At 38.1% G+C, this 14162-nt stretch overlaps 2 protein-coding genes across 6 annotated transcripts in view; both read right to left on the reverse strand.

Annotated features, from left to right (window-relative positions):
- Positions 1 to 14162, reverse strand: part of LOC149076673 (large ribosomal subunit protein uL23-like) — a 141931-nt gene that overhangs the window by 59057 nt on the left and 68712 nt on the right. For 3 of the 5 annotated variants that reach the window (XM_089244283.1, XM_089244281.1, XM_089244284.1), the window contains exon 3: positions 12670 to 12858. The exons of 1 other annotated variant lie outside the window; for it this stretch is intronic. In XM_089244283.1, coding sequence (XP_089100409.1) covers positions 12670 to 12858 — 189 coding nt within the window. Of the gene's footprint in view, positions 1 to 10388; positions 10475 to 12669; positions 12859 to 14162 lie in introns of those variants that run through there. One more of the 5 variants, XM_089244282.1, reaches the window with a different exon arrangement.
- LOC149076674 (uncharacterized) lies at positions 4205 to 8535 on the reverse strand. Its single transcript, XM_089244280.1, has 2 exons — positions 7857 to 8535; positions 4205 to 5596 (listed from the first exon to the last, which is right to left on the reverse strand). The coding sequence occupies exons 1-2, from the start codon at positions 7996 to 7998 to the stop codon at positions 4902 to 4904; spliced, it is 837 nt and encodes a 278-aa protein (XP_089100406.1). The 5' UTR covers positions 7999 to 8535; the 3' UTR covers positions 4205 to 4901.

Raw genomic sequence — 14162 nt, forward strand, 5'->3', positions numbered from 1 at the left:
CACGGGCCCCTCTGTGCTTAATTTATAGTGTGAAAATATCAAAAAACGATAAGAAACGTTCTGGCCCCTGTCAGCCCTGCCCTCGTGGGGGTCATGCCGAGAGAGGTATGTATACGTAAAATATACATATATCACCAGTGCTCCCAACATACAGGGTCGGGGTACCCGGGGGATTGCACATATACCTTCATGGGGAAGTTAAAAGGTTTCATTTCCAGGGGGTCCTTAATGGAACTCATTGTTTTCTTGCTGGTTTAACATTGAAAAATTTGCGATAGCGGAAGCCCAAGGTAAATCCAGTCTGGGACATCATAAAATTTTCGAATTCGGTCGAGGGTAATTGCGTGGAGGGGGGGGGGGCTGGATTTTATTCGTTGGTAAAATTAATATTTGCTGTGGCCCTCACAGGGGGATGCCCGATTAGCTTCCGAGTCAGGGGTCCCGTTTCATTTTGGGGGCACTGGATGAATCTCATTCTTTTCTGCCGTTTAACATTGTAGAATTTTCAACAGCGGAAGCCCGAGATAAATCCAGTGTCTGGGTGCCCCACTAAATATCTGCGTATTGGGTCCCCGTTACTGGATGTGGGTCCTGGATTTTATTCGTTTTAAAATTGATAAAAATTAAAAAATTTTGTGGCCACTCACAGGGGGTATGTCCGACAAGCCTTCAGGTCGGGGCCCCGTGGAAAAGTTGACAGGTTTTATTTCGGGTGTCCCTGGATGAATCTCATTGATTTTTGTTGTTTAACATTGTAAAATTTGCAACACATCGGTAGCCCGAGATAAATCCAGTCTGTGTCTCCCACTAAACTTCAACGAATTGGAGTTTGGGGACCCCCATGGGGAAGTTTTCTGGGGTTACTTAAAGAATCACATTTGTTTTTTGTTGCTTTATTATTATAAAATTCGCTTCTTCAGTAAGCTGGTGCTTTCACGTGTCCCTTTCCGTACACGCTGATGAAGTGAGACGAAATAAACAAGATATAATGTGAAGAGAAAAGAGGGGGGGGGGGTTGGCTGCCAAAGGTTGTAGGGGGGCAGAGCCCCCTAGTACTGTATATAAAATAACATGTCCTGACTGATTCATCATCGCCGAGCCAAAACCGCTGAAGCTGTAAATATCAAATTTTGTGAATAGTTTTTTTCACGACGTAAAGACTCACTACTCACTAAGAAATGGTTTTTCCATATTCGACAACCTAAGGGCGTCATAAGAGGGGGGGGGGGGGTCAACGTTGAAATCATACCGAGCCGAAACAGCTGAAGCTATAAATATGACATTAGATCAATATTGTAATACAGACTCACTGAGAAGGGATTTTTCCAAATTCAACCCCCTAAGGGGGGTTTAAAAAGTTATATGGAGCAATCAGCACTGAGCCGAAGTCGCTTAAGCCATAAATATGAAATTTAGTTAGTATTATATTTTATAATGTACATCATAGCTGCCAACTTTTGAAAATGAAAATTCGGGAGATTTTCGCGCACACCCGTATTTTATGCTAAAACCACTCCCTAATAAATACAATAGGGATTTTTCCAAATAAAATAGGGATTTTCCAAACATAAAAGTTAAAGCGTAGGGAATAAAATCCCTACTCAAAAACTGAAGTCAAATTAAAATAGGGATTTTACACACATGGAAGTTAAACCCTTGGGAATAAAATCCCTACGCAAAAAACAAGTGAAATTGGAGGCCAAAACTTCAATGATGTAAAAATAAATATTGTGTTCAATCAGAAACGCTGTGAACAAACATTCTGCGCGAATGACCCCAAAATCATCGGAAGATGAAGGAAAACACCGTCAATTTTTGAAGAACACTGACTTTTTGTAAGGGTACGTCCATAGTGAACCGCTTCTCGCTTCTCGTTTTATCGCTGAAACAGCGGCAGTTGCAGAAAGCGAGATGATCCTGCGCGATTCTAGCCGGTGGGGGTTATAGTGCACAGCTCGCGGGAGCGTCCGCCTGCATGATCAGTTAGCATCATGGAGCTGTCGCATGAAGATCTGTTGTGTGTTTTGCTAACAACTGATAATATTTGTAATAAAATTAAACATGAAAGAGAAACAAACGTGCATGAAATTAATAGCACACGTCTTAAAGTAGGTGAATACCACACTTTGTTTCCCCAGCTCAAATCTCACCCAGAGAAATTTTTCGAATATTTTCGAATGAATAAGGGAACATTCGAATATATTCTGCAGAAAATCGAATGCAGGCTGAAGAAAAGGTGGTGCAACTTTCACCAGCAGAGAATTCTTCCTGAAGAACGTCTCATGGTAACTCTGAGGTAAGTCGTTTTGAATTATTAGTTTTGATTGCTCTGTTTCTACAAAAAAAATGCTAAAAGATGATGAGGAAGGGGGTTATGAATAGAAGTGAATAATAATGTCAACAATTTTATTTCAACAATAAAAATGTAGGGTGGGAGCGTAAGAAGTAAAAATTTTTCTGAAAAAAAAAAAAAAAATTTTGGTTTTTTTATATGCTCATGTCAAAGAACATTCAGTAATCTTAAAATGGTTTGTTTTTGTTCCAATGATAATTAGAACCGAAGTTATAGCTCATTCAGTTAACGGGAAGTGAAAATTTCAAGCACCTGAAGTACTGTTTAAAGGGCCCAAAAAAGTAAACAATGAGGTTTTTAACTGTAATAAATACTTATCTTGCATAGAAATGAACTTGAATCACATTTTTTTTAAATTCATGTATTAGTTAAAAATATTTTTGTGCAATGCTCATGAATAAATATTAATGTTAAATGCATAATCAGGTTAGTGGCAACCCAATCAAAATCTTTGTGCTTGTTTACATTGCAGTTTCACATTTTATAAGAAATTGCTGTTATTATAACTTCTATCTCTGTAAAAAACAATTGCTAATGCTTTTTTGAACATCCATGATGCTGGACACCCCCCCGCTGACATTTCCACCACTGATAGGCCTATTAGGATTGTTCATTCATCAGAATTGAACATTTCTGCTGATATGAAGGAATCCACGACAACTGATCAGTGTGAAAAGTTGAAAGGAAATAGAATATTTCACAATTCTGTATTGGTATCTGACTTGCAACACTGAAGAAGGATTCGAGATTCAGATTGCGCTGAAACGTCACTGTGAAATGTGATTATACAAAAGCATTCGCTTCAAGTGGAAAAACAGCAGCAAAAACGTTATATATTCTAGTGGTCTTCAAATTGAGAATGATTAGTAAAAGCTACACTGGTAGGAAGTTCCTGGTTACTTCGGAATTACCTTTCCTCTTAAAAAAAACTTTCAAAGTGCTTGCATGGTATGGCGCTGAAGTCCAAAAAAGCTTCAATGGTGTGATTTGGACAATTTTGTCTAAGCGAACTACAAACAATGCTGTTGCGGACACGTATTGCAGTTCTTTTTAATTCTGGCCATGCAGCCATGTTGCATGTACTTGAATGCCTATGAATCTCAGCTGATAATTAATTAGCACCAATTTACTGTGGGTTGGACAATGAGTGTGACGTGTTCGAGATACCATGTAACTGAATTAATACTAACTTAGCTTACTTTAAAAATCATTTCAAAGCATTTTCAGGGTATGCCAGTTCTAAATCTGGAAAAAGTGGGAAGGGAATATTATTATTTACAAAACACAATCACTATGCTGAATTGTCCATCTGCCTATTTATGCTTCTAAAAATGCTTAATTAAAACTGGAATTTTTTTTTTAATATACTTTATGGCGGGGTTGGCAGGTTTTTGACGGTTTAAACTGTTACTTCAAAAACGTCAAATATTGCTTTTCAATATAAAAATTTCCATTGGAAATGCACACTTTTAATTGCATGTAATGTTTAAAGTGGCTATGCTATACAAAGAATAAATATTTAATATGATTCTAAAATAATTTTCTACTCTCTACAGAATTATTTTGAACAAAAAATATATATTTTTTCTTATGAAATATGCAATTTGAATGAAGCATAGCATAAACATGAAGGGAAAACTATGGAATGATTTGACATTCTCTGATTCAAAATGATTCTTGACCTTCCAAAATTTCTTCAACTGCTTATATATGTGCTTTGATATAAACCATCTGCTGTACTCTTTTTTAAAACAGATGAGTGCTTAAAAAAGTTCATTACATCATATATGTGATGATGATTTTTGTTATTAATAAATTATCTAGATAATCACTGATACTTTTATTGTGCAATTAAAACATTGAAATATATCTAGCGATCAAAATATTAAATTGTAAAACTAAAATGACATTTAATTCGGTAATGCTAGCGTCTACATGAAGCTTAAGAAACTTCTTAACTTATCCTTAGTCAAACCTAGTTATTCTTACTTCTGCACTATGATATGGTATATTTAATAGCATTTATAATGCAATGGTTTTCCAGTTGAAGCTGTATTTAATTTTAATGTTCATTTAATATCAATGTTCAATAACTGTGCAAAAAAAAATGTTTTGGGTATCAAGTCCCATCAGCTTTTCTTTGGTTGAAAATACTCTTTAAAACTCTATGAATTAATACACACTGAGCTCAAAGAAATTTTTAGATGAAAATAAATGGGTTTAATTAGTGTATTAACTATGTTCTGAAGTCTTAAACCTAACTGTGATGTCCCTATCATACATATTTTGAATAAGCAGCTCTATTCCACTTAGCAAATTGAACACAGGTTAGCAGTAGCTTAGATAAAATGAACCACAAAACTATATTTTATATCTTCTAGACTCTTGTTGAAAAATTCAAAATTGCAAATTATAATTAATATTTGTTTTAATTGTTGTAATAAATGTATGTTCAAAAATAAAACATTGTAATATACAAAAAGTTTTTCATCATGTTATATTCCTATAGTGATCAAAACGCATTCATTTAGGTTTTTGACAGTTTTTGTCACCACGCAATTGTATTTGAGGCGGTGTTCACCTCCACAATAATTTCTTCATGCGGTAATATTTGAGTAGTTTGGTCGTTTGAGGTACCATAACTTGAATTAGGGCTGGCTCGAGTGTCTGGGAAAGCGAACTCGTCAACTAGCTGTTGAACTCGACTTCTAAATCGCATTTTCACCTCCTGCGGTATTTTGCTTACGTAAGGCAAAAGGCTGCGGAAAAACAAAGCATCATCCGTGTCATCACGTTTGCGTTCTTGCACTATGCGTTCCAACAAAGACGTCTTTTTTTCCTCAATTATTATCATTTGCTCATTGCACCTGAAGTTTGAATCATTTCGCTTCCTTTTTATTGGCAGATCTGGGGTTTCATCCAGCTGCATTTCTTGAGCTGTGTTTTGGGTGTCAGAATCTTGCATTTCTGTTTCCTGACTACCATCCGCAAGCTCTGTTCCACTCTCAGCAGTGTGAGCTATCATTTCAAAATTTTCACTGCCCTGATCAGTTTTGCTGCTATTCAAGTTGCTCGATGAGGCTCTTGGCTTGACGATGCCCGCTAAGAACATGAGCGATTTGAAATATGGCCACTTAGATACCGTTTGACTGCCAGGATCACCTGAACGTCTAGGAGGGAACTTTCCCATTTCTACTGCGAATTGGTCTCTCAGATACTTCCACTTTTTACGCAGAACCCCATCTGAAAAAAACAAACAAAATTATTAGTTTCTCTAAATGTTTTCAACCACAACATACATGTTTCGTTTTTTCTCTTCCATTCTATTTTCATTTAATATTAATAAATATGCAAGTAAAACTGAATAAATTCAATATCCTTTCATTTTAGGTATCTGTCGACTGGACTATCGTTCAGAGCATTGGCCTTCAGTTTCCGGATGGGCAAATCCACTGTTGCTGACATAGTCAAGGAAACAGTGGAAGCGATATGGATTGAACTGTGCCCACTACACATGCCAGTTCCAACTGTTGAGTCACTGAAAAGAAACTCAACAGAATTCTACAACATTTGGAATTTTCCGCATGTAGTTGGCTGTCTGGACGGAAAGCACGTGCGTTTAGTTTGTCCAGCAAACTCAGGCTCAATGTTCTACAATTACAAACAGCATTTTTCCTTGGTACTGCAGGCCCTTGTTGATGCCAATTACAAGTACATAGTTGTTGACGTAGGAGGGTATGGAAAACAGAGCGATGGAGGGACATATTTAGCATCTGAGTTATTTAATTTCATCAACCAAGAGCTGATAAAGTTTCCTGCACCAGAAATGTTGCCGCACAGTCAAATGGAAGCTCCCTTCGTTATTCTTGCGGATGAGGCATACCCTTTGCTTCCGTACATCATGAAGCCTTATAAACGTGAGGGACTGACCGAGACAAAACAAATGTTCAATGAAAGATTATCACGTGCCAGAAAGACTGTGGAATGTGCATTTGGAATAACATACTCAAAATGGCGCATACTTTCGAAATCAATAGAGACCTCAGCACGTCTCGCTGATAAAATAGTCAAATGCATTTGTGTTTTGCACAATGTCGTAATTGACCGAGAAGGAATGCATAGAAACCTGTCTGATGTTCACATTGCAGGACACGAGGTCAGTTGGGAAAGAAGAGGGAGGCCTGCAACTCAAGCAGAAAACGTCAGATCCACATTTGCGCAATACTTCCAAAAATATCCTTTAAGTTATGTGTGAAAAGTAAATGCATAAACACGTACATAAAATTTAATGTTTAATTTCTGACCATTTAAATTTGACAAGAAATTTGTTTTATGTAACCTACTTACACAATTAAGTGGACTTCTTCAAAGAAGTGTCCTTGGCCCCATACCTTTTTCACTTTTTATCTATAAACTTGATCTCAATCAGGGTATCAATGGGATTGCTAGCAAATTCACAGATGATGTGAAGCTAATGGACATAGTCGGGAATCAAAGCGATAAGGAATTGCTCCAGACCAACTTAAACAGGATTGGAGCTTGACAAATGAATGGAGCAGGACATTTAATGCCGAAACACATTACACTGACATGATGTGATTCCACGCCCCGTCTGAAACGTTGTGAGTTCTGATTCGTGGAAATTGTGTGACGTGAAAATTCCATGTCACATAATTTTCATGTCACAGACTTGCTAGGAATCAGAATACACAACGTCTCTGACGGGACGTGATTATCACATCAGTGTAATATGTTTTAGCGTTGATAAGTACATGGTCGCTCATTTTGGTTCGATTCATTTGCCTGTTGTGTAGTATTTATGTTGTTGATGGATTTTGACCCAAATAATCCCTGCAACTGGTTATCCAATGTTTGAACAACTTTGGATGAGACTGGCTTCAGTTTTCTAAAGTTATACACGATGAGACTGTCTTTAAATTGCCTTATGCAAACCTTAATGCACAGTAAATTGTAATAGTATCTTCCGTTTTCTTCTGTGTTGAATAACTTCCGTACTTTGTTTGACTGAAACCCCTTACACAGTTTTCCTGATGTTTTATGTGCTTACATTTCATTTATTTTATGCATTGTATAGTTTGTATTCTTAATATTTGTTATTTTGTGTTTTTACTTATATCTTGTTTTCACCGATTAATATTTTGTAATTTTGTTTTAACCATTTCATAGCTCTATTGTAATTGCCAATATGTAATTTAACGTATATTTATGTTGTCATGGGTCTATGCATGCAAACAAAGATATTGATTAATAATTATGATGTGAAATAAATAAAACTGAATTTGAATATTTACTCAACTTAGTTGTTAATAACTGGCTGCTCTAGTCCCATTCAAAAATATTCAGCAAAATCTAACCACACAATATTGTGAAATGCAGTGAATAGGTTTGTTGAGTAAATACTGCTCTAGTTGTTTGAAAAATAATGATCTATAAATAAGCTGAGTCAAAAACGAATAATAATGAAACATTATTTCTCACTTACCATCTTCAACATTCAATTCAGCAGCTATCTCTTTCCATGCTTTGTCAACAACGTTGCGGTTGGCGTGGCCTTTCAACATTTTGTTCCAAATGACACTTTTCAGGAATACTTTCGCAATTAAAATATCTTTATCCACGTCCATTTTATATAAACAGAGAAAAACGTGCAGTCTCAAGAGGACAAGAACACCACGTGCACCAGAAGATAACAACACACCGAGCGTGTTCAAGCGGTGAGCAGTTCAAGCGAGAAAAAGAAATAATAATTCATTCCGGTTAAAGCGGTTAAAAGCGGTTTGAGCCAGTAAATGCAGGTAGGCGGGCGCGCTATGACCACCTCAATGAGTTTTCACGATCTTTTTTTCCCCGCTCGCCCGCCGCGATGAGACGAGAAGCGAGAAGCGGTTCACTATGGACGTACCCTTACGCTTGCTTGATGGTTTTTTTTTTTCACTTCACGACTGTTGATGGCAGTCTTTCCATGACCGATGTTTATGTCCGTAACACAACTTGTACAAAAAGGAAAAGTCGGCCCTCTTCTGGAACGTTTGATGAATGGAAATTCATTGGAATAAGTATCTTTAAAATTGATTAAATATGTTTTTGCTTATCAGTATTCATGCTTTGTTATATCGCACGTACGTAACTTCAACAAGAGAAATTTTGACCATATACGCGTCACTATAATCTTCAATTATTATCCAGGACTATTGGCTGCTAAGCCATTTCCCTGCAGGATAAGACAAGCAACTTCCTTGTTACCATCAGAGGGTTTGTAAAACTTCCTTAAAAAGGGAATTTCCCCATTTACGACGTGTGACGTCATTTCGAAAGGGAAAAAAAAGAGGCTTGATGCCCCACAAGAAATTTCTTAGGGATTGTTTCATAAGCGGGGATTTTTTTTAATGAAGTAGGGAATGTTTAGGGACAATTAGGGATTTTTGTGATTTTCGTAAAAATTCGGGAGATTTAAGAACTTTTCGGGAGGTCGAGCGATGAAGTTAAAATTTGGAAGACTTGGCAGCTATGATGTACATACACACTAAGACAGGATTTCTGAAAGTTCATCACCCATGGGGGTTATGAGGTGAGAGTAATTTTGAGATTGCAAAATCCACGCGAGCGAAGCCGCAGGTAACAACTGGTAATAAAATAATGCTTACTAAATTTTGTATTTATGGCTTCAGGGATTTCGGCTCAGTGATGATTACTCCATATAACCTTTGAACCCATTTGAATTTTGACATTTGACTTACAGTCTTAGACTTAAAACGAACATTCAATTATGTTGATTTAAATATTCTAACAAATAAAAACACTTCTCAGCAAGCGTATGAGGTAATGTACTATATTGGTTTAAAACATATTACTACAACAGGAAAGAAGCTGCCATAATAAATGGTAAAATCAGCACATTTGAAGTATAATGAAAGGAGGATCCTTTCGACCACAAGGATCGGCCCTTGGGTCATAATTATTTCTAGTTTATATTAATGATTTATGTAAAATGAAGTAGAACGGTAAAATAATTTCATTCGCAGATGACACAAGCCTATATGTTGAAGACGGGGGTGGATTTAGAGCTCGCTGTTGGTAGGGGTGATTTTACAAATCTTTAAAAATCTAGTCTAAGCATCGGTGACCACATGTCCTGCATTTTGTCTCGTATTTTCCGTGACAGTCCGGTTTTCCCGTTTTTTCTTCTCCATCCAGACTTTTTGAAAAATGTCACAGTTTTAATCGTTTATAGTCGAAGTTTTCTTGAATTTGTTGTTTAATTTGTTGTTGCAATATTACCATATAGAAGTTCCGAAAATTTCATAAAATATCGCATTTCGTTTGAGGGAAAATCTAAGGAGGACACCTACATCCAGCAGTGGATTGAAATTGGTTGTTGATGATGCCACACCTATTAAAACCAGTATTTTAAATACAGTTAAACTCGGTTATAACGACATCGAAGATTCCGCGGGATTTCGGCGTTATAACCGAGTCTGGCTGTATTGCTTTCAATTTTAGAATATTGTTCTAGAGCTCTTTTAGTTATTTCCTAACATTTACCGGTGATTATGTATGATCCCCACCTCATATTAGTTCGCTACGACGCAGTTCGTTTTCTAGAGGCCATATAATTATGTCCTACTACTGATGCTGGAAAAAAATTTAATGGAATAAAGTGAATATAAAGATAAGTTTAATTTTCTCCATCAGCAAAACTGGTAAAAGTAAGCCATAGCCTCATATTGTTTAAAGTTATATGCGTGAGTTCAAAAATCGTATGAAGTTATCTCGTTTTAAACATCCAATTCTTGGACATAAAACCTCTTGGGTGACAAATAACATTTTCGAAAACTGAAACTCACGGAACCACAGTTTCAAAAAACGATATAAAAAATGACATTCTTTTTGGGCAATGTTAGAGGAGTATTTTAGAAGGATAATTATCACACACTTTTCATTACATACATATTTAATTGGTAATTTTCAATCAAAACCTACAATATTTAATTAGTAATATCTGACATAATTTTCATTCAAAACATACAGTATTTATTTAACAATTTTCGACATGATTTTCTTCCTTACATATTCATAGTTAAAGGGTTCCAATCTACTGATCTAGAAAAACAGATAACACGCAAATGTAAGAAAAAACGGGAGAAAAATATTCATTTCTCACAAATATTGATATCATAATTAAAATGATACATTATGAGCTATAACCTCTCAAATAGTTAATAGCTAATTCTTTTTCTTTCTCCTAATCAACGTGATGGTTTTGTCCACTTACAATTTGCTCCATCCGAACTTCATTCAAACTCTGTTCTCTTTTCATGGCACCGATGAACTTCCATATATTTGATCATTTTTGTCGCACCACGGTCATTTTTCTGCACACGAGGGCTAATTAGACCGGGACCTACAATTTATTGCCCATTCCGGACGGCAGACTTGTTTTTTATACTCGTCGAGAGGTTGGTGCGCTAACCCCTCGATGGGGACTCCCTGCGGTAGCAATTTTTTGCTGCGGTCAAGTCGCCGTTTTTTGTTGTACCCCTGTGTCAGGAAAGTTTTCTGACAAGGACGAACCGGGTATCGAACTCGCGACACCTCTAAACATCCTTTGGTACATTAGGCGAGCATCTTATCGACCGGGCTGCCATACCCCTACCCTACCAACCAACCCGTCCTTGTCAGAAAACTTTCCTGACAGGGGTACACACAACAAAAAACGGCGACTTGACCGCAGCAAAAAATCCGCAGGGAGTCCCCCATCGAGGGGTTAGCGCACCAACCTCTCGATGAGTATAAAAAAAACAAGCCTGTCGTTCGGAATCGGCAAAAATTGTAGGTCCCGGTCTAATTAGCCCTCGTGTGCAGAAAATGACCGTGGTGCGACAAAAATGATCAAATGAACTTCCATATATCTGGGTGGTGAGCAGATAATTGCTGTCGGAACGCTCGATGCCATCCTTCTATAGCATTGTTGGTATTAGGGAAATAGTTACGCGTTCTCCTTGAAAGCAGTTCCAAATGTCGATGTCAAAGCGCGACGACCACCACGACGAAGAGGACGCCCGATCCAAGTGTCTTCAAATCTACACTTCATCATAAATACGTTTTCGGAACAATCGGATTTTTTAATCATTTGTGACACTACTAGGTTAAAAACTAACTAACTAACTAATTCACTCACTAACCAATTTACTCGCTCGCTCAATCACTGACTCGATCAATCACTGACTCGATCAATCACTTACTCACTCGGTCACTCAGTCACTACTGGGTCACTCACTCACTCACTCAGTCACTACTGGGTCACTCACTCACTCACTCGGTCACTCAATCACTTACTTACTCGGTCACTCACTGGGTCACTCAATCACTTACTCACTCGGTCACTCAATCACTTACTTACTCGGTCACTCAGTCACTCACTGGGTCACTCAATCACTTACTTACTCGGTCACTCAATCACTTACTTACTCGGTCACTCAATCACTTACTTACTCGGTCACTCAATCAATCACTCAATCACTTACTCACTCAGTCACTCAATCACTTACTCGGTCACTCACTGGGTCACTCAATCACTTACTCGGTCACTCAATCACTGACTCGGTCAGTGGATCAATCACTCTTTCACTTAATCACTTACTCACTCAGTCACTCAATCACTTACTTACTCGGTCACTCAATCACTGACTCGGTCAGTGGATCAATCACTCGGTCACTTAATCACTTACTTACTCGGTCACTCAATCACTTACTCACTCGGTCACTCAATCACGGACTCGGTCACTCACTGGGTCACTCAGTAACTCAATCGCTCACTCCCTCGCTAACTGACTCGCATTGAACTGTTGTCGGTGAATTGCTAGTCGGTGAATTTTGCTAGCGGTGAATTGTTGGTCGGTGAATTTTCCGCACACGATGTTGAGTCGCACACGCTGTACGCGGCTTAATTTTCGCGTCTGGCCTAACCCCATTGCTAACACACATAGGAAAAGTAGACCATTGTAGGATTCAGTAACCTGCTGTTCTCGAATTTTTATATGTGCTAATATACATATACAATACTGGCAATATTTGCTCGAAAGTGGCACGCTTTTGCACTGCATGTGTATTCTCGGCCTAAATCTTCCTTTCTTCCTTCCTCTTTCATTCCACATAAAATGCACTCCTTATGTCCAAACATTTACTTACTCCAAAACCCTTTTGTTTGAAAAAAAATATATATATAATACATATATATGACTAAATTCGCAAAACTATGCGTGAAAGTTCATAAAGTGGAAAAATAAGCAAATTACCGTATCAACGTATTAACACTCTGGACTTTTATCTTGTACAGCTTTTTCAAAGCAGATTTGATTTTTGGCTTGTTAGCACGCCCATCGACAATAAATACCATAATGTTATGATGTTCGATCAGCCTCATGGCGGTCTCAGAATTCAGAGGGTACTTGATGATGTCGAAACGTTCACATCTGTAGGAAGGGCTGAAGGGGGGGGGGGAAAAAAAAAAGAGCGTCTGCCAGACTATCTCCAAATAGATACTTGAGCATTTTCACGCCCACCGGATAAATATAATTTGATACATAGACCTGACTGTCAAAAATTTAAAAATGCTATTGCAGTAGAACCTCATTATAACGGACAAATAGGGGTCTACAGCAGTGGTTATGAGCCTTTTTTATTCTTACCGCACCATCAGAGCAATGCGACTTACCTTCCCGCACCCTCTTAAATAATGTGTTTTATCTGTTACAAAATTCGTTTTTTTTTCTGCAATTGATTACATTAATTATCCAATAATTAATTCCTACGAGTTAATTTACGTAATATTTAATGCCCTTATCGGCTATTTTCTGAAAATGAAATACGAAAACGAAACTACATAGCTTGATACCGCCAGCCAGTGGTTAGGGAACTAGCCTGTTACTGTGCAGGACTGTATTCGACTTCCGGTTCGCATGGATGTTTACTAACACTAAAAAAAATTCCGTTCATGCTGATCCCTTGGGAATACGTGAGGATCAGGTTATTATCTTTACTAATTTGAGATTTGCGGGGAAATGATTCACTTATTGATTTTAAAGGCGTTTGAAGGAAGGAAGGGAGGGGGGGGAGGGGGGGGGAGGGGGGGGGAGAGGAGAGAGAGAGAGAGAGAGAGAGAGAGAGAGAGAGAGAGAGAGAGAGAGAGAGAGAGAGAGAGAGAGAGAGAGAGAGAGAGAGAGAGAGAGAGGGGCGCGCGCGCGCCTACCTCGAATCGGTTTTTCAACGAACACAAACGGGGGAAAAAAAGGAACACAAAGGAAGTTTGTGTACCCTCGAATGGATTAGAACCGCTGCCGGGGGGGGGGGGGTCTCGTTCATCATTGCAAGATCGGAGCGCAACTACTTAAATTAGTGTTTCTTTGACAATAGAGAAAATGATATTCAATGTACGGGTGTTGCATGGGGTAATAAAATCCTCAACGATATTCCAGTGGAAGACGTGGAGGTCTTAAATCTTCTAAAGAAATGTATGTGTAAGCAAAGCACCAGGACCAGATGATATCTATCCCAGGGTCCTCAGGGAATGTGCTAATGCAGGGGTTCTCAAACTTTTTCAACCCTCGGCGCCCCTTTCCCCTATTCAATGCTTATCCACCAGTTCCGCTAGCTTCCCAGAGCTGTTTAACAAAGAATATTTTCGAAAGACATCTCTCAGGGGTCATCGCTTCGCGGCGCACCATGGCGCACAACCTGAACCCCTGTGCTAATGGATTGTTGGAGGCTAGTCGCACAGATTTACAGGTGT

This window comes from Pholcus phalangioides, unplaced genomic scaffold, assembly GCF_987345545.1.
Source record: "Pholcus phalangioides strain wild (caught in Gottingen) unplaced genomic scaffold, Ppha-v1.0 ptg000015l_1, whole genome shotgun sequence".
Lineage (NCBI taxonomy): Eukaryota > Metazoa > Arthropoda > Arachnida > Araneae > Pholcidae > Pholcus > Pholcus phalangioides.